Genomic DNA, 20,010 nt, shown 5'->3' on the forward strand with positions numbered 1-20,010 from the left:
ATATAGCTATAGATATATAGCTATAGATATACCTAGTATACCGCTTACTTTAAACTCTAATTGTAAGTACAAGGATACAATAATTTTGTATAAACATAGTTTAATATAACAATTTTTTATTTTAATGTACTATAACAATACATAATAAAATAATAATAAACATAATAAAATATACATAATTTGTTTTGAGCACTCATGGTATCCGCTTGACGGTGAAGATGCTCCATCACAACTTGTGATACTCCAGTCTCGACTGGAATTTTCCTTAGCATCTTCTTCAGTGTTGTTTCTCAATTACACAGCTTCCTCAGTAGCTTGTACGATTTTGCTGACTGCTTCAGAAGTGCCAAGGCCAATATCTTCTCATCCGTCGTGTAGCGCCTTCCCTGAAAACATATTTCATAAAGTTATAAATAAGTTACAATTAAATAACGCAATGAAAATACAGCATTCTTACCAGACTAGATTCTGATAAGGCTCTTGCTCGTTCCAGTCGTGTCTTTAAATCTTTTCTCTTCCTGTTAGCATAACGGTTGCGTTTCAGTAATTTCTTCACAACGCTGTACAATCTGGCTGCAGTTGGGGTCAATTGGCACTTTTTCATGCCCCGCAGCAGTACATTTTGGCTCTTCTGTGGGGTTGAACACTGCTGTAACTGTCCTGATGATGTACTTGGACCAGCTTCGTTGTGTTCATCAATATCCCACGCTGTTTCTTCGTAAACCATATCTATACTTGGCGTAATCAGTTCTTCATGATTAGTGTCTTCATTTCTCAGCGGTGTAGCAGATGCTGGATATTCTTCTGCTTCTATATTATCATCTGCATATTCCGTCTTCTCACTTTGCAGATGTGTCTTCTGCACTAATATTATTTTTTCATGCACTTTTTTCACTTTTTCTTCTAACTGCTGCACTCCTTTGCACCTCACTGTCCACTATCCTAAAAAAAACTTTAAAAAATTTTGTAATTTATGCACAAAATCCCAAAAATAAGCTCGAAAATAAGTTTCCCGAGTGTCGTTCAATTTTGCAAAATTATTTGTAAAATTGATTTAACACTGAGCAAACTTCTTTTTTCGAGGTTATTAATGTTCTTTTGTGATGATAAAATATAAAATATTATTAAAAAAATCCTGTGAAATCGTCGCTTTTGCAATGGTTCACACAATCTGACACAATCACAGCACGGGGCACGTGATTGACAATTGAACGTTGATTTTGGCGGTAGTAGGTAGTAGTCAAATATTAGCGCCAAATTCTCCGCCCAATAGCGACAGGGAATTAAACAGTGCTGTGATCGTGGTGCCATCTAGTCTAGTTCCCTCAACTATACTAGGCGGTCCAAGGCCATACATAAGAGTTTTCTCCCCCTGGGTTCCTACGTCCATGGTACACGTACACATACATATGCGTATATTTACGCGCAGTAAATGCATCAAAGATCTTTCATGATTCTATCATATCTATATAATATTTTAAAATTTAAAAAATGGGAGTTATTATTCTTCATTGTGATTATTGTTGGTATAAAATGGTCGAAAATTATTACATTTCGACCAGATATGGATCATTTAACAGAATTACATAAATGTCCTGCATGTTTTGGTACTTCTGCTTGTGATTATATTCATCAAGTGGATGTTACACCGTATGATTTATATTCGATGTTTTATTACTATTTTGGAGTAAAAAACGTTTTCTTTGGTCGTCTAAATGACAATAATATTGTATTAAAAAAGTTGGCACACTCATTCGAGTTGAATAAATTTGATGAAATGCTTTGCGGATATGAAAATCTCTTTCATATTTGCACAAACAAGTTCAGAGAGGCTAGAAATGCGATTGACAATGTAGATTTCTATGAACTTATTAAGCAAGAAGTCACTTTAGATTTTACAAAAGATAATTTGAGTCGCCTAAGAGTTTGTCCCACTGAACAATGTTTGAGTAATCTTTTGCAACAAGTATATCTTAACAATGAACATGTTGATAAACAAACTCTTGACGTTAATATTTGGACGTCGATAGTTCTTAATCCTGAACCTTTGCTTCTTCAGGTATTATTTGATTAATTTAAGATTTTAAGAAAATGAAAGATTTCTTATATTAGAAACTTTGATATAATTAGTTTTCGTTTGTAGATATTATCCAGAGAAGAAAATTGGCCAGTACCAAGGTACTTGGGTGCATGCGGACGCGTTATATTGGAAGAATACGTTGGGCCACCGTTGATGAATTATTATTACAAGCCATGGTTGTTAAGAGCTAAACTAACTTCTAGTCTTTTAAATTCTGCTTACATATTTACATTTCAAAATAATGACTTTGCTTTTTACTTGACCGATGTATCAGCTGATAATATAGCGGTTGATTCAAATAATAATGTAAAGTTCATAGATTTAGAAAATGTAATAATTGTTGATAAAAATTTTGTGCCAGAAGGTGATATAAATTCTTTCACTTAAATCCAATCTAAAATATTATGGTAATAAAATAATAATTTTAATCATTTCTTCCTTTGTGTAGAGGGATTAGAAACATGGAACCAATTACAAGAAAATAGTGGAAACTTTTCATGTTCAAAATGTCTAATATATTCGTCTGCTGATATCTGTAGTCACCGAATCAGTGATCACAATTATTATGCGATATGCAAGGTCTGTAATTACTATAAATATCGGATAGAATAATTATTTAAAAAATGTTCGGTAATACTTCGGTAATAATAAAAAGTTATTCCTCAAGGAAAGAAATTATAATGTTCAATATAATATGTTTTTACAGATGTTATTAGAATTTGATATAAATGATAGTTTATCTGGTGAGTTTCTGCATAATGTACCTGCAAATATACAGGAAGCCTATCCTAATATACAGGATTTAATAAAGGAATGTGTTATTCCTAAGAAGCCATTTACCAGAATAATTGCTGGCATACAACTTAAAGAGTTGCTAGATACCATACTCAAGGATAATAACGCAGACACAGATTGATTAAATAACAAAGTTTATAAATAATAACTAAAACTTTTATACAATAAAAAATAGAGTTTTCAATATTATACATGTATCGCTGTATAATGTTTCATAATTTTATATTTTCAGTCATTATATCACGATTAATGTTAGTGAAATATTACACTATTCTATGAAGGAATTACATAAAATTTTAAGTATTATACAATACATGTAATACTCATTGTCAGTCTATACCTTCCTCTCATCCTTATTTTGACAAATTCTCTTCTTACGAAGTTTCCAAGTCTTATAAGTATATCTATGCACTTTTCATAGTAATATTTATAAAAATTATAGTATTATTGTAAAAAGTATACTATTCTATTACATAAAATAAAAATAAAAATTTTATTCGATGGTAGTATGAATCTTTTAACGAATTCGCAAAATAAGCATGTACAATAATGTATGTACATATATTGTAAACTCTTTACAATAATGCCACATGTACCTGAGAAATTATTATATTTTCTTGAAATCCAATTAATTTTTAATAGCTCACGTATCGTCTACTGCTATATCGTGTTCTGTAATTAGTGCTTCTAACATTGATATTCTCTCTTGTAACACCTGTATCGTATTATCTTTTGTCGCAATTTCGTTTTTTAATTGAGCTATTGTCATATCCTTGTCCTCGTTTAAATCTTGTAACAGCTGACTCGTCGATGGTCGTTTCGTAGGGTCTACTTGTACTAATTGACTTACTATATGTGCCTGTTAAACAATTCAATATTTTCATTAGAATATCCTTTTCTTAAAAATTATTAAATATTCTTTTAAGAGCATACCCATTTCGGATAAGTAGCTGTTAGCATTGTTGGTATGTGACCTCTTTTTACACTAGTAATTATTTCTACTAGCTCCATATGAGTTTTTGTATGTATTAACAATTCTAGAAGCACTATTCCTAAACTGTATATATCACTCTGAAAGAAATCAGAGCAGTTAAAAGTATTTTTAGAAGATAATATTCAATGTTATATAATATTCAAGATGTAAAGTAGCAATACTTTGGGATCACATTTTCCCTCCAATTGCTCTGGCGCAGCATACATCTGTGTACCCAAAATAGAACGATGATTTTCCCTTTGCAATGGACAAGCTAATCCAAAATCACCTAATTGTATATGCATATTACCAGACATCGAAACAAATATATTACTTGGCTGAAACAAAAAATGTTGTATAAATTTATTATATGTATACTAGCTGTCTGTGTACCCGCGACTTTGTCCACGTGCAATAACAAATCCAAAAGTTATAAGCAGAAACGAGCCCAAAAGAGGGCAAAAAAGTCGTCTTTGGTCACTAATGACGTCACAACTTTTGAACGAATGGACTTTTTCGAATGCGGATTTCTCCTAAACCTTCCCGAAAAAACGCTGCGTCTAATGGCTGAAACCCCAGCTTTCTACGTTCAGCCGTTCTCAGTTGATGCCGTCACAAACAGACAGGCAGACAGACACGATTTTATTCTATGTAGAGATAGAGATAGAGATTATTGTTCCATATGTGTTACAACCTTTATATCGTGATGTACAATTCCACGGGAATGTATGTAATTCAAACCACAAAGAATTTGAGTTAACACTCCAATGATCATTGTTTGCGAAGTATGCTCAGTCCTTTCGTTTAGCCATTGTGAAAGTGTCTTTTCGCAAAGAGCCATTTGAATATATAATGTTAGACACTGCTCATTCTATCGATTAAAAGATCCAGATGAAACGATTAAAATTGTACATACCTCCTTTATATATGTAGAAGATCATAAAAAAATTTATACAATACAAACCGTTTCAAGTATGTATGGACAAAGTTTATTGTTGCTGTTGGATTCTTCACACGAATCGCTACTGTCTGTACAGTTCGTGTTATTCTCTATTTTATCATCTGAATTCTTGCTATCATTTCGAAAAGAAATACTGTTCGAAGTAGTCCTTTCAACTTCAACACTTTCTTCAATAATATTTTCTTTGATTATTCGTTGCCCTATAGTATTAATTGAAGTATTTAGTTCATGAAATCTTTTGTTAATAACCTCGTAATTAGTTGTAGAATTTTGTACCGTTATATACATTGTTTCTTTCTGGGTACAGTTGGTACGAGCATACATACCAGTTTTACAGTTTGTTTGTTTATTATATTGCAACAGCATATCTTGTTCACCATTGTCTGTAGGATTCTGACTGTTGTCGCTACTACTGCAGTTCAATTGATTTTCTACACTAAAATCTTGTTTTGCGCATGATTTATTGCTATCTTTCTTCTTATCATTCGAGAGACTTATTTTGTTTTGAGAATGACTAGAAGGTGGTAAACTTGGTATAATACTAGTATAAATTGATGGTAATGTTCGTTCTATCCATGCACCTTTATAGGAAACTATATTGGTATGGTTCAATCTGGCAAGAGTTTTTACTTCTTCGAGATGTTGCAGAATACTTTTAACTTGACCAGATCGTACTATTATCTTCTTGATGGCATATTCGGTGCCATCTAAGCGATGCAAGGCTTTAAATACATGACCAAATCCACCGGAAGCGATAAAACCCATTTCATGAAATTCTCTATGGTATCGAGACCATTCTTTTGTCATCGAACTATATATATAAAACATATGTATCAAAATCAGATCTTTTTATAGCTGTACATATACATTATTTGATATGTTATACCTTGGAATTTGTAGTATATTTTCACAACCGGTTGCTGCACGCGCAACTCTAACCAAATGATATAATGCATGTTGATATTGTCCTCTTAAGGATTCAAATTCCATCATATTATATGAACCATCGATTAACTTCATTTCATGAAGTCTATCACAGATAGCTGAAAACAAACATTATAATATCAACTTTTAATAGATCGATGTAAACAAAATATTTATCCAAGTGTCCAAATGTCATTATAGCTTTAAAAATAACTATTTATAAAAATCATATATGCGTGTATAAGTATACATTACCGAAGTATAATTTGTTTCGGCGAACAGTATCATCTTCAAACAATGTACAAAGTTGTTGTATAAGAGATTCAATTAAAAGACTGATAGAAGGTGCAACTATGCTTACAACTTGTCCGTTAGTCTGACTCCTATCATTATTCACGCATACTGTACTATTTGTATTTTTACCTGACAATAGTGTGAATAAAATAATTATTGATAATTATAAAAATTATTGGGGAAACATAGAAAATTGATATGAGTTTGTACAGTTATATTTGTATAATTATTTAACTAATTGTAAGACTTACAATATAAGGCAATAAACTATTTAAAAAATATTTAAATAACCATTACATTAAATGGTATAACCAGTGATATTTATTGATATTTTTTATAAATTGAAAAATTAGAAATGTTTTTTACGTAGAAAAACTAAAATACAGTACACTTTAAAATTACGCGGGGATCAAGGTTATGTTACCTTTGTCAAATTTAGTTACTGTAGACAATGTGTCCCAAGGATTGATTATAGGTGTGCTGTTATCTTCCATTCTTAAATTTCTAAAATTTCTACATTTAAATTTTTATTATTAGTGTAGCAATAAATTTGGAAATCTAAAGATATAACAAGAATTATTCGCTTGCTAGTAAGAATCAGACGAATCAGACTTCCCCACTGTTGTGGACAGCTGTGCTTCGATTGATCCCAACTTTTTTTGTACGATGGATGGCCGCTAGAGGCGCTGCGCGGAAAGACAGTAACGTATCTACTATTGGGTAGCAGAGCGGCCAGAGCCCTGAGGCAGTTATATTGGCGGGAATGTATCGAAATAATTTTACCGGACAAAAAGACTCCAGGACGTGTCCTACGAGTTACAAAATATACACAAATACACTTGTTATACATTCATTTTTCAGAATCAAATCATATAAATTTTTTAAAATTCTGCGGGGTGCTCAAGGAACCCCATTTCATCTACCCAATAGTAGATACGTTACTGTTTTTCCGCGCAGCGCCTCTAGCGGCCATCCATCGTACGAAAAAAGTTGGGTTCAATCGAAGCACTGGTTGTGGATTGGTCTAGTGAAAATCAGTCCTCTTCGTTTCCATTTCTATTGTGATTGTGGCGTAGTGATGGGCACCATCGACTAAAAACTATCGACTAAATCGATAGTATTCAACTACTATTTTCAGTCGACTGATTTTTTAAACTATCGACTGAATTTAGTAGTGGTGGGGTTACTATTTTCCTTAGACCATATATACCTATCATAGACATATAGAGATAGACTGCGCCGTCTTATGGGCGAGTTGAAGCCCACAATGGCGGCGCGCGGTACAAAGAGTGAGAGAGAGAGCATTAGCCGGGGTCCATAGCGCTCTCTTTCTATATGATGTGTCGACACATCAATTAGAAAGAGAGCGCTATGGACCCCGGCTAATGCTCTCTCTCTCTCGCACGCCGCCATTGTGGACTTCAGCGCTTCGTTCAGGCCGCGCAGTCTATCTCTATATGTCTATGATACCTATAGACCCGGCGCAGATAATTTGGCCCTCGGAAAAGATGAAGACGGTGTGACGTCACGTTCTCGAAAGATGTATAAGCTATGCTCATCGACAGTGCCAACGCTTGGTTTATATGGGGGGTGAGGGGGATCAGCGGGTGCGCCATGTACATGTACATACCCAGTACGCGGGAAGAATGGACAGGATAATTTCAAAGAATTTGACATTGTATCATGAAATTATCTATTATAAACTGTATTTGAGATACAGACGTTTATTCTGTATGTTTTATTAAGATATAAAGTAATAATAGTATTATATATATTAACTATTTTAGGAATCGCGCGATATTTGATTCTGAAGACATATTATGCAGGTTACAAAATGGTTTTTTACATATAAATTGATCACATTTACAACATTTTAAGGTAGTACTGCTAGTTTTACACAATTTACATTTACCTCGCTTGTGATTAGTTATTGCTAGACTACGGATCTTTATGCATTTACAAAAAAATTGAGTAGATGAAATTCAAATTCGTTGAAAAATTGAAAATGTCAATACATGATTTCTGCTCTATTACAATCATTCAGGGAAGAAATAACATTCAATTTAATTTCTATTTCTTGCCATCGATGTATTGCTACACAAAATTTACACGGAGCAAGTGTATGATGGCGTAGTGTCGGCGTCGGTCTGCCGTTTCAGCCATTTTGAAATTATCTTAAGACTGCTTAAAACTTATCTTGTGACGTCACACCGTCCTTTATCTTTTCCGAGCTGTACTCTCGGTTTTCCTATACACATACTATACCTATGCCGGGTCTATAGGTATATATGGTCTAAGCTACCCTGATAGCACAGTTTGGAACTGCCAGGAATAGTCCAGAGCGTGGAGTGAATTTGGAGGGCAGTATGGTTCCAGACGCCGCTTATTGGCTGCTCGGAGCAATGGTTGGAGTACATCTAGAAAGAGTGTGGAGTTGCATGCCAGTGGGCTTCCGAAAACGATTACAGGTGTACAAAGTCTGCCGTCACAGCATCTAGAGGGCAGCTTCTTCCTTCCAGATGGAAGGCAGCTCGTGGAGTCTGTGTGGAACGGCGGATGCCGTTATACAGGGCAGCACCGTCGGTGAGGTTATGTCAGTAATGTTGGTAATGTCGGTGAAATGAATTTCTACACATTGTACAAATATGTAGCAGTCTTCCTTTTTACCGACAATTCCAAATACCGATTCTGAATGAAAACGAAATAATAAACCCGATATAAAAAAATATTAAATTTTATTTATTTCTATTATATCTATATTATTTTTCCTAGACTGCGGATCTTTGTGCAAAATAAAAATTGTCTGCATCGATCGCAAGAGAGATGGAAACTATATGTACAAATTGAATGTTACGTTCTTCCCCCCTTGCCGTAATTTTCTTTACAGTTACATTAAGAGTAAACCTACACATAAATCAATAAACTAGTAATACATTAATTATCCCCTAATACGTACAGTTACACGAATTAATATTCGGACGATCTAAAGAAGATGATAACTTTTTAAATATTGTACTATACGATTTGAATTTTTTGGGGGAGCTGGAACAATTAGTTTACTGCAGGATGTGAAAAGAAATTTTTTCAAAAATTGCATTTGGTCGGAATTGCAGAGAAAATACTAAAAGTTACATTTTACAACTTTTTCGCGCGGGCCTATATTGAAAATTTAAAAAGTACGTTTTGTAGGCCTGCGTAAATAATGTGCACTGTGAAAGTTTCATCGAAATCGGTTGATGCGGGAAAAAACGACAGGCCTTGAAAGATGTAAGAATTCTTCGATGTAGGCTGAAAATCTGCGATTTTTACCATCTTTAAACGTTTGTAGCTCATTGCAACGTCAACCGATTTTGACGAAATTTTCAAAATATGTTTAGTCGACACAGATCTACAAAGCGTATTTTTCAATTTTTCAATATGGGCTCACATAAAAAAGTTGTAAAATGCAACTCTTAGTATTTTTTCATACAATCCCGATCAATTGCAATTTTTGAAAAAATTTCTTTTCACATCCTGTAGTAAACTAATTGCTGTAGCTCCCCAAAAAAGTTCAAATCGTTTAGTACAGTATTAAAAAAGTTCTCGTCTTTTTTAGAACGTCCGAATATTAATTCGAGTAATTGCAGTTCCCGTATAGCCTTTTTCCAGGATTGCAAGGATGCGGGATTCGCCTCTTCTCATCTCTCGATAATAATACAAACACGGGGTTTCTCACTAGTTAAAAACGCTAGATAAAAGATCGATCTAGGGCCCCATCTCCCTCAAAGGTCCTATTTTCCGTTTACGAGGCGAAATTTGCATTAGTCGTCACCGTAATTTGCATTATTCGGGAGCATACAAGCTATTTTCATAGCTACATGCTGCCGAATAATGCCAATTACGCCTCGTAAACGAAAAAATAGAACTTTTGAGGCAGATAGTGTTCTAGATCGTTCTTTTATCTAGCGTTTTTGACTAGTGAAAAACCCCGTGTTTGTATTATTATCGAGAGATGAGAATAAGAGGCGAATCCCGCACCCTTGCAATCCTGAAAACGAGTCTACTTCCTTTTAATAAACTAAAGCAAGGATTTGAAACCAAGGAGTATGTTCGGCTGGCTAAAAATCACTTTGTTGGGAGGTACATCTGGAAGGTCTTTAGCTGAATGTTTTATGACGGCCTCGCCTGTGAATTCGGACTCGCGCTTGTTCCTTCGCGCGGAGGGTTTTACGACGGAACATTAAGTGGCCTGTAGTTCCTATTTCATTTGGAACAACCTAAGCATTGGAAAAACCGAAAGAATACCGGTATTATTTCGGTTTCGGTAGAAAATTGATTGTGCCGTTATTCGAAGACTTTGAATAAATCCACTATCCACAGTCCAAATTCTATCTTGAGATTAGTCTTTTTTTAATCGGAAGAACGCCACACGAAGCAGCTAGCGTCATTTACATGAAACAATTACGAAAAATAAACAAGGTCTGCAATTAACTTGTTAGTGGTTTCATGCCAATATGTCTGGCTGGCCGACGCGCGTCGGGTTACCTGGCCGTGTTTATTGCACCACTTGGCTACGGTGACCGAAGTCTTCGCCGCCCTGGCAGAAAATTATTCGAAGCTACACCGTTTCGATAGTTTCCAGATGGCTGGGAAACCCAAAGGTCTGGTCGCCACATGTGCGATCTTGCCGAATCCTAGGGCCCGCTTCAAGGTTCCGTTCACCCCCAAATGGGACTTTCACCAACATGTTCAGTCGCGTTTTTAACACTTTTTAATGGGTTGTTAACATTTTTTTATCTTATTAGGAATTTATTTTAGTTAGTGATCATATTCATCGATAAAAAAAGATGAGTATACGGTACTATTTATATTGAGTCCTACAAAATATTGCAATTAGAATTACGATTTCAATTATGTCTACTTGTTCTTTGAATACAGTAGAGACTCCCGTATCCGTACCCCCATTATCCGAATACATACCCTAATATAAGCAAAGAGGATTAGATTAAATATAAGGACGTCCTATTGTCCGTATGTTCTGTTATCGCCGCGTCGCTCGCTGTGCCGGGATTCAAATGCGCGCCGTCTCCAGATTCCGACTTTCTGACTCATGCTTCCGAAACTTCGGCAACGTAAAAATCGAAGGAACGCGTCGGCGTCGATCAGTCGAGCAGGTAGTTCACACAGACAGAGTAGAGGTACGCTTGTGTGTAGTGCGCAAGCAATTGAACAGGCACTCAGACGGGCTGAGTTTTCACGTTACCGAAGTTTCGAAAGCATGAGGCGAAAAGTCAGAGTCTGGAGACGGCGCACAGTGTGACCTTTCGTCCAAATCGGAGACAAAATCGAAGAACTTTTGATAGAAATAAGGTAGAGCGATGAAATTTTTTAAAAATTAAAGCTGAAACATTACAGAATATGGGAAAAATAGGGAGATTATGGTAAGAACGTTTTTTAACGTTGAGAAAATTCGTTAAACTTGCACAATTTCGAGAAAATTGTGGTTTTTCCAATACCACGCGCGGAAATTTTTTTTTTAATTTTTGCTATATATCATTTCCCGTAGATTTTTTCACGCCGATTTCAAATCTGGTCTCAAAATTTGTCTACGACCTCAGGATATTGCAAAATCGATTTCTTTAAATTCTACATGTTTAACGAATTTTCTCGGTTAAAAAACGTTCGTACCATAACTTCCCTATTTTTCCGATATTCTGCAAAGTTTCAGCTTTCATTTTAAAAAAATTTCATCGCTCTACCTCATTTCTATCGAAAGTTCTTTGATTTTGAATCGAGTCTGGTCCAAATTTTCCACTGTGCGCCGACGCGACGAAATCTGTCCGTATTTAATCATTGATTAAACACGTTTAATCAATCATAATGTATTAATATTGGATATCACTGTATTCGGGAAAGTCTACAGAATCTTTTGCCAGAAAGAACAATTCAATATCTTCTATAATAACATCACAATATTTGTTTGAAGTTGAAAAATATGTTTTTTTTTCAAAGCCTTGTTCCTGAAAAACTGTGCGTATAGGAAAAAAATTGAAAACAGATTCGGAATCAGCGCGAAAAACTCAGGCCAATAAGTCCTGGGTAGTTACCAAAACAACTCTGGATTTTCTGCACGAAATTACCTGAACCTTTTCCCGGAATGTTCGTTTGACAAGCAAATTTTCACATAATCATCCATTTCATTTCCAAAGTACAGTACCAGGACCTCGACCAACCGGCTTGATCGAGAGACAAACAGCCTGGACAAATTAAGGCCCGATGGATAATTGAGACCCGAGGAAAACCACGTCTTACCCTGCCATAGTCCGGCCACTCTAAGCGACCGTAATTATCCTTACGGGCACCGTCGCGTCGGTTCTTCCACGCCATAATTAATCCTCCGGCAACCCTGCCTCTCTTCCCAGTTTTCCCCGAAATTCTATACTCTATACAATTGTACTTGCAGCTTGCAGCTATTCCTTCTGACGCGATAACGGTAACGTTAGCGTATCTGCTTTATAATATTTGTCATTGTTGTAATATCCTGCAATTTCTACCATCTTTAACCCTTAGCACTCCAGTGGTGACTCGAAATCACCACTAAAAATTGCTGTCCCATTATGCAAAATATTGTTTACATTGTTAAACATGTTGGTAGCTAATCAATTACTAAACCTTTAATTATTGTATGAGGTATTACAATCAATTTCATATCCATCAAATGAAAAGAATCGTATAGAACGAAATTATTCTACCTAGAACGAGATGTTTCATTTTCGAGTTAAAACAGCTCCGAAATTAAAACAGCTGCAAATGGTTAATTATTATAACTATCTTTTAAATTTTCAATATAGGCCCCACATAAAAAAGTTGTGAAATGCAACATTTAGTACCTATTTTCTCTACAATTCCGGCCAACTGCAATTTCTGGAAAAATATCTTTAGGATGACGGGTAATTCAGTGTCTATGATGTTTCGCGTGGTTAACAGACAACGATATAGATATTTATTAAAACAATAACACGTAACAATAACAAAACAAAACAAGATGTAATAATAATAACAATAACGAGAAAACTAGATTATAAACGTTAATGACTATCGAGTACTAACAAAGTACAGAGATATAAATTAACGTAGCGCGGGCAACTCTAGAGCGATGCGTTCTCAACGAGTGCCACAAGCTTTTTTTCCACTGGTAAAAATCCTTTTTGGTGGGAGGATTAGCAACGTGAGAAAGACCGTTAAAATAAGGGGAGGAATTCTCCGTTCCTCAAGAGTAAGGAGAAAGTTTCCTTCCCCAAAACAATTCAAAGTCGTCGCTGCCAAGGACATTGCAACGGTTGAGTCAGGGTTCTGGTAATCGTCACTTTTACGACCGAACCCTCAATGCAACCGTCCACAGCGCGCACTTGAGAAGGATGAAATTTCCGCGTCCGGAAAGTCCCTCTTTCCAACGCGCCATGTCCACTACATATCTTTTCACATCGTGCAGTAAACTAATTTCTCCAACTTCTCACGAAAAGTCCAAATCCATATAGTCCAACATTAAAAAAGTTACAGTTACTCGAATTAATACAACCCCTGGCAGAAAGGTTCCGATCCGGAGGCATTGATACGGATTTTACAGAAAACTATAACTTTATGGAGTTGAAACTGATGGGAAATTAAAAGGGGCTTATTAAAGAATGAAGAACAACAAATTAACATAAGCTTCCATTTATTATAACAAAGAAACGAGAAAATAAACAAAATGTTACACGGAAAAAAGTTAATAGACCCATTAATAGATCTGCTGGAAGAAAGTTTCCCATTTGATTTACAGTCTCCGCGACACCAAATTTCTTCAACAATTACTGTTGGATGATTCTTATAGAGTTTTTTGCGCTGATTCCGAATCTGCCCTTAATTTTTCTCCTAGATACAAATTTCGGATCACGAATAATAGATACAAAATTTGTAATTAGTTACTCGAAGATATAGATACACAGGGGACCACCTGTAGCGGTATTTTCGAATACCTCGAAACCATTCTGCACTTCGCAATCATAACTTAAATTGTGTTTCTTTTTTTTCAATTACAGAAAGTGGACAGCGAAAGTCGACAGCGCGAACTGCATCAATTCTTTAAGTTGAAAATAAATGTAGACAATTAAAAAATGTTTTTGGTTAAACTTTTCATTAAAACTCGAAGCAATAAGTATTTACCGAACAAAACGATTATAGATGCGGGATTCGATTCGGGGCCAGAAGATTCCCAGCCGTATATATGTACTTGTTTTGTTAACGGCTACCCAACCTCTAAAAAATTATAAAAAAATTAAGAACGGTTGCTTCAATAATATCCAAGTACTGAATTCTTATAAAACTGGAGTCTCTAACACTTCAATACAAAACATGCATTTTCTTGGAATTTTTGGAGGTTTTCAATTTTTTAAAACATGTTTCCGTAATCCGAAAAATCTGAAAAAATACACATTAATAATCAGGATGAGACACAACTAACGTAATAATATAAATGTGGTCAACTGAAGACTTTGATGTATGTATATACATAAAATCGGCAATTTTATGTTTTCCGATTTGTTTAAAAATCGATTTTGCAACCAAAAATTTTGAAAAAAATCTCAGTAGTGTATGCTATTCGGTAGAATATTCATGAATTTTTTCATAATTTTCTGTTGAACATGACGTGACTAAAAACAAATTTGGTTGGATACTTCTGACCATCTTTTCCGGCTATACCTTAAGAATCAACGAAAACATTATTTAAAAAATACAAAATATATTTCTTTTTACATCGTAAAAACCGATTTTTCAAAAAAAATTAGGCCTAATTTCTCTTCGATATCTCTTTTAGATCAAAAGTTATAGCAAAATGTGCGTCGCGCCGCGTGCTGTGCCCGAGATTCAAATGCGCGCCGTCTCCAGATTCCGACTTTTCGCCTCATGCTTCCGAAACTTCGGCAACGTGAAAATCGAAGGAACGCGTCGGCGTCGATCAGTCGAGCAGGTAGTCACACGGACATGGTAGAGGTACGTTTGTTGTGTAGCGCGCGTGCAATCGAACATGCACCAACACGGGCAAGCGCGGTCGACACCGCCCACGGATACGACGATACGTCAGGGAAGGGGAAACTGCCGTTCAGTTTTCAGCAGTTTTCAGTTATTCTCTCAACTCTCAACAGTTCTCAAGTTCTCGTTCGCTTAGCTCGGTCGTAATATCTGTGGTTGTCAGGAGGACGCCGCCGCATGTCACATTGTACTTTCACTTTCGAGATATTGTCGTTTAAAGTTTTGATCACTAATGCTTTGACAAGGACATTGGTTATAAATTGTATTATTTTTTCGAGCCTTTTGAATTGATTTTCGTGACGTTTTTTCTGGTAAATACCTAATCCTACACTATAAAGTTCAATAAATGCATAAACTGAAATTTTTTGAAATTGTGACATGCAGCGTTTTTCTTGACACAATCACAGATATATTTACATAGCTTCGCTCTGTGGTTACACGTTACACTCGCGAGTGCGGTCTGCGTTGCGGCATTTGACTATTTGACTATTTATTAGATTGACTTGCTTGGATTATGTGATTACTTGGATTACGTGCACTACGTGGAAGGAAGGAAGAACGGAAGGTATTTGTACATATTTATATTGGTTAATCGGTTTCATTTTGCTCAAATGTCTCCCAAAATCTTCGCGTGAAAAAGCGTGAGAACGCTTGTCGGCACACCACGCGACAGTGCCATTTGCCATCACGTATGAGGTGCTACGGGGCGAGTATGTTCACTTCAATGTAGAGTCCAAAATAGTAAATTGTTTGTTTCTTTATCACTTTATCACTCTCTTTTCATTATCATTATTATCATTTATCACTTTAAACAAATCCAACACAATTCAGCTTTGGCCCATTCAGATTAGAATTAGCTTAGCAATATTCTAAATCGGCAAAATGATGGCTTAAACCAATTCAGTAAGGCAAGTATTTAATCTTCTTCACTTGCTTCTCATCATCGAATTTTTTTATTTCTGGTAGTACATTCTTTTGTTTGTAGTTCAACTTAATCGATTTTTTATAAATATCATTGCAATATTTGAATCAGTTAGGTATATTAGTTGATGAAAAACGTCAGAAGACCTTTTGTAATTGTAGCACCAGAAATTAGAAAATTCGTTGAGATGAGCAATAAGCGAAGAAGATTAAATACTCACCTTTACTCACTGTGTAATTGAAAATCTAATTTACAGAACAGAGGATAAATATAATGTGCTATCCAGGGAAGGAGTAGAAGGAAGCTGCGGCAACCGGGGAAGAGGAAGACCTCTAATTTTTCGCGTGGTACGTATATCTAATTATGCCATTCAACACACATGCATATATTGTACATTACTGATTTTCTTTGTATTTTTTAGGTATCCCACCTATGCCAGAACGTGCTACGGGCCACAAGTTTCGGGAAGCAGAGGCAACAACGTGTAATAATCACAATATACAGGGTGTTCCGTTTAAATACGAACACCTAAATATCTCTTCAGGTTATTGTGATGCAAAAAATATTTGTTACGTAATGCGCATGGTGTCAATGGACCAAATATCTGGCACACCGTGCACGTTACGTAACAAATATTTTTTGCATCACAATAACCTGAAGAGATATTTAGGTGTTCGTCCAATAATAAAGCATAGTAATAATAAAAAATTATAATATTTATTATATATATATATATATATATATATATTCCTTGTGTCATTGTCCATGTGTCTTTACCAACTCCCTGCGGCGTATTAAAAAATAAGAAAAAGTAAATTTTCTTTTCCCTTATACGACACTTTGTCTTTTTTTGCATGGGGACATTTTAATCTTAGCTTCCATCTCTTGCAATGGATGCAGAGAATTTTTATTTTGCACAAATTATTTTTTTTTTCGTTTTCTCTCGTTGCATATGACTGAATATTCATTCAAAAATCAGTATTGTCGGTAAAAAGGAAAACTGCTACATATTTGTACAATAGAAATCTACTTTATCGACATCTGCCACATTAGTGCGATCTGCCCTTACCGACGGCGCTGCCCTGTATAACGGCATTCGCCGCATTAATCAGTGCGACCGTGCTGCCATCTTGCGGGGAAGCGGAATCCAGGATAGAGTAGCGTTCCAGCTGGACTGCAGAAAGCTGCATTCCGCGTGGACTGGTTCCAGGTGGAGTCTACCTGTAATCGTTTTCGTCACTCCCCGTGGAGTCTGTTGTGCTATCAGGGCTCTTTGCTTCTCACCTTCTCTTGCTCAGTAACACTCAATTACACTCATTGTCAGTAAGACAGTTCCAGTCCCCACGTCATCCACTCCAACAAAGGAGTTGCAGGCTGCAACAGGCTGCAACTTGCAGCAACATGTGTTTTTCGAGCCAGCGTCGCCCAGATCTGTTATTATATTCGCCAATCACATCATCACATCAGTACGACTCGACGGTACTGCCCTCCAAATTCAGCTTCGGCCGGCCGGCTGCCTTCAATTTGCCTTCGGCTATTGCCCTCCGCTATTAGACGGCAAAAATAGCTACTAATACGCGCGGAGAATCCCAGGCAAAAATCGAGTTAATCCCACCTTGAGCAACTCGAACAATAACGCAGCTCGGAACGGGCCAATTCTTAGCTCTAGGTAGGATCTACCCTCGGCAGGCCTGGTTATCAGGGAACTAAATAGTAATTAGTCGATAGTTGAATTTAGTCGATAATGCCCATCACTAGTTCCAGGCTAAACATGATGTGGAGACAAAAGCGGCACGGCCAAAACCCGGGCGTGAGCACTCTCATATACTCTCTGACCCTGGTAACAGAGCAGTAACAGAGTAAGGAATTCAAAATCTAGTACTTTTTTTTCAAATCTAGTACCTTTTCTTGTATATTCTGGTACGAAATATTTTTGCTCGGTGGAGACGCTGATCGGTGTGTATCAGTGTGTATTGTGCGGTGTTTAGATATACAAACGTCATATTATTAAAAAATGGTATATTTAGAAATTACTTTATGAAAAAAGGTATTTTAATACTAGAATTGTTTGTTAAATATATAATGTCTTTTTTCAGTTACCATTATCGTTGTTAAGAACAGCACAGAATCATCCCATGGTATGTTTTCAGTTTCAAAAATAGGAACATATTTTCATTATATGTACATATATATCTGTCTAAATAACTTGATGTGATATCTTACAGCTTGTTGAGCTGAAAAATGGAGAAACCTATAACGGACATTTAGTTAGTTGTGATAGTTGGATGAACATAAACCTGAGAGAGGTTATATGCACGTCTAGGGTATAGTATAATTATTTTCTAAACTGGTAATGTGTTATAATGAAGAGTAAGAAAAATATAATCAAAATTTGATTGCGTATATAATTTAATTTTCCATGATTGTTACGAGTAAAATGGTCTACGAACAAGTCTCGTGGAATCCTTATATATTTTCAAGTTTCCGATAAAAACTTTGAATGCCAAACTAATGTTTATAAGAGTATTTAAATTTTCTCAAAGGAATATACCTAAATCACATGCGTATAGTACAAACAATAAAAAAATCATACACATAAATAAGTCTTACAAGATAGACTTATAAGTGGACATATTGTAAATCTGCGTGCAAATGTGCCTTCGAAAGATCTTAAGAATATAAGTAAGAATATAATTAAAAGTTGTAGAATTTCATTCTTTTTTATCCGTGAGAATAAAAACATTGACAACACAAATTAGTATAAATATGTACAGATCAACTCGTAAAGGTTTTGCGAACATTCACTCGAACAATTTACATAATATGTGATTCAGGATGGTGACAAATTCTGGAGAATGCCGGAGTGTTACATTAGAGGCAGTACGATCAAGTATCTGAGAATACCTGATGAAGTTATAGATATGGTAAAAGAAGATGTTCAAATGAAATCACGGGGTCGTGGAGAAATGAAAGGAAGAGGACAAAGTCAGAGAGGACGTGGAAGCGGAAGAGGTAAAACTACTGTTGTATACAATTCAGAGTTGGGCATTAATCGATTAAAATTTTAATCATGATTGGTTGATTAATGTATACGATTAAAAAAAGAAATCGTTGAAAAATCGACGATTGATTCAATCGATTCATGAAGTTAATCGTAAATCGTTGATTAAATGAAGAAATCATCGAAAAATCAGTGATTGATTCAATCGATTGATGAAGTTAATTGTCAATCGTTGATTAAATGAAGAAATCGTCGAAAAATCGGCGATTGATTTAATCGTTAATCGTTGATTAAAAAAAGGAATCATCGAAAAATCGGATGATTTAATCAATTGTTGAAGTTAATCGCCTCACGGTCTATCCATAAACTGTAATAAAGAAGGAGAGAGAGAGATATAGAGAGCGGATGGAGAATTGACAGAAATAATAATATATTTCAACAAAAACCACGGTCGTAGCTTTCCTGGAACAATAACTTCAAACATAAAAGCACGTAAACAGAGTTTGTATTATAGACCAAATGACAATACACCTAAACTCAGTTTACATTTCTTTCAGTATTCATACAGTTCTGATTACGTATTTCATTTCAAAATTTCAGCAGTTAATCGTTAAACAATTACCCGGTTGACGATTAATAATCGTTAATCGCAATTAACGACTAAAGGAGAAATTTAATCGTTAACCGCAATTAACGATTAATAAGTATTTAATCGTTAACCACAATTTTAACGACTAAACGAGGAGATTAATTGTTAATTGCGATTAACGATTGAAGTAGAAATTTAGTCGTTAAACGTTGATTAAATTTTTGCCCAACTCTGATACAATTCCGCTTGTTTCATTCTATGTATATGTATATTCTTACTACATTATTTCTTATAGGTACTTTTGGTCGTGGTGGAAGAGGCCCTGCACCTCTTGGTCGGGGCGGAGGTAATCCTGGTGGAAATAAACCACAAAATAAAACAAGGACTAAATAAAAACTAAATAAAACTAAATCGTGTTAC

The 20,010-nt window shown here is 35.5% G+C and overlaps 4 protein-coding genes and 1 long non-coding RNA gene across 8 annotated transcripts in view; 2 read left to right on the forward strand and 3 right to left on the reverse strand.

The window, feature by feature from the left end:
• LOC143210603 (uncharacterized) overlaps positions 1–17,859 on the reverse strand; it is a 226,339-nt gene extending 208,480 nt beyond the window's left edge. Inside the window, exon 1 of the long non-coding RNA XR_013009300.1 lies at positions 17,708–17,859. This is a non-coding gene — a long non-coding RNA (uncharacterized LOC143210603). The remainder of the gene's footprint in view (positions 1–17,707) is intronic.
• LOC143210599 (uncharacterized) lies at positions 171–1,258 on the reverse strand. Its single transcript, XM_076427605.1, has 2 exons — positions 458–1,258; positions 171–386 (listed from the first exon to the last, which is right to left on the reverse strand). Exons 1-2 carry the CDS (start codon positions 725–727, stop codon positions 291–293), a joined length of 366 nt encoding a protein of 121 aa, XP_076283720.1. The 5' UTR covers positions 728–1,258; the 3' UTR covers positions 171–290.
• LOC143210600 (uncharacterized) lies at positions 2,253–2,996 on the forward strand. Its single transcript, XM_076427606.1, has 3 exons — positions 2,253–2,256; positions 2,529–2,659; positions 2,787–2,996. Exon 3 carries the CDS (start codon positions 2,787–2,789, stop codon positions 2,994–2,996), a length of 210 nt encoding a protein of 69 aa, XP_076283721.1. The 5' UTR covers positions 2,253–2,256; positions 2,529–2,659.
• LOC143210590 (eukaryotic translation initiation factor 2-alpha kinase 1) lies at positions 2,993–6,689 on the reverse strand. Of its 2 annotated transcripts, XM_076427594.1 has the most exons (9): positions 6,452–6,688; positions 5,989–6,156; positions 5,696–5,852; positions 5,136–5,620; positions 4,813–5,009; positions 4,543–4,719; positions 4,031–4,186; positions 3,809–3,946; positions 2,993–3,734 (listed from the first exon to the last, which is right to left on the reverse strand). In XM_076427594.1, the coding sequence occupies exons 1-9, from the start codon at positions 6,519–6,521 to the stop codon at positions 3,519–3,521; spliced, it is 1,764 nt and encodes a 587-aa protein (XP_076283709.1). In that variant the 5' UTR covers positions 6,522–6,688; the 3' UTR covers positions 2,993–3,518. The 2 variants fall into 2 exon arrangements, with proteins under 2 accessions (XP_076283709.1, XP_076283708.1); XM_076427593.1 differs by having other exon boundaries at positions 4,813–5,620; positions 6,452–6,689.
• LOC143210598 (U6 snRNA-associated Sm-like protein LSm4) lies at positions 17,520–20,001 on the forward strand. Of its 3 annotated transcripts, XM_076427603.1 has the most exons (6): positions 17,520–17,669; positions 17,759–17,859; positions 18,097–18,138; positions 18,226–18,324; positions 18,835–19,012; positions 19,886–20,001. In XM_076427603.1, exons 3-6 carry the CDS (start codon positions 18,136–18,138, stop codon positions 19,981–19,983), a joined length of 378 nt encoding a protein of 125 aa, XP_076283718.1. In that variant the 5' UTR covers positions 17,520–17,669; positions 17,759–17,859; positions 18,097–18,135; the 3' UTR covers positions 19,984–20,001. The 3 variants fall into 3 exon arrangements, with proteins under 3 accessions (XP_076283718.1, XP_076283719.1, XP_076283717.1); XM_076427604.1 differs by lacking the exon at positions 17,520–17,669 and having other exon boundaries at positions 17,756–17,859; XM_076427602.1 differs by lacking the exons at positions 17,520–17,669; positions 17,759–17,859 and adding an exon at positions 17,961–18,017.
• Positions 20,002–20,010: the final 9 nt, after the last annotated feature.

This window comes from Lasioglossum baleicum, chromosome 7, assembly GCF_051020765.1.
Source record: "Lasioglossum baleicum chromosome 7, iyLasBale1, whole genome shotgun sequence".
Lineage (NCBI taxonomy): Eukaryota > Metazoa > Arthropoda > Insecta > Hymenoptera > Halictidae > Lasioglossum > Lasioglossum baleicum.

What these genes read in the sequence shown, in the direction of transcription:
- LOC143210599 (XM_076427605.1), bottom strand. Translation starts at nt 727, where the DNA reads ATGGTTTACGAAGAAACAGCGTGGGATATTGATGAACACAACGAAGCT. An exon ending in CCTTATCAGAATCTAGTCTG is followed by an intron (nt 387 to 457) that starts GTAAGAATGCTG and finishes ATATGTTTTCAG; the next exon opens with GGAAGGCGCTACACGACGGA.
- LOC143210600 (XM_076427606.1), top strand. Translation starts at nt 2,787, where the DNA reads ATGTTATTAGAATTTGATATAAATGATAGTTTATCTGGTGAGTTTCTG.
- LOC143210598 (XM_076427602.1), top strand. An exon ending in CAGCACAGAATCATCCCATG is followed by an intron (nt 18,139 to 18,225) that starts GTATGTTTTCAG and finishes GATATCTTACAG; the next exon opens with CTTGTTGAGCTGAAAAATGG. An exon ending in AGGACGTGGAAGCGGAAGAG is followed by an intron (nt 19,013 to 19,885) that starts GTAAAACTACTG and finishes TATTTCTTATAG; the next exon opens with GTACTTTTGGTCGTGGTGGA.
- LOC143210590 (XM_076427593.1), bottom strand. Translation starts at nt 6,521, where the DNA reads ATGGAAGATAACAGCACACCTATAATCAATCCTTGGGACACATTGTCT. An exon ending in CCGAAACAAATTATACTTCG is followed by an intron (nt 5,853 to 5,988) that starts GTAATGTATACT and finishes GTTTGTTTTCAG; the next exon opens with CTATCTGTGATAGACTTCAT. An exon ending in AGGGAAAATGTGATCCCAAA is followed by an intron (nt 3,947 to 4,030) that starts GTATTGCTACTT and finishes GATTTCTTTCAG; the next exon opens with AGTGATATATACAGTTTAGG.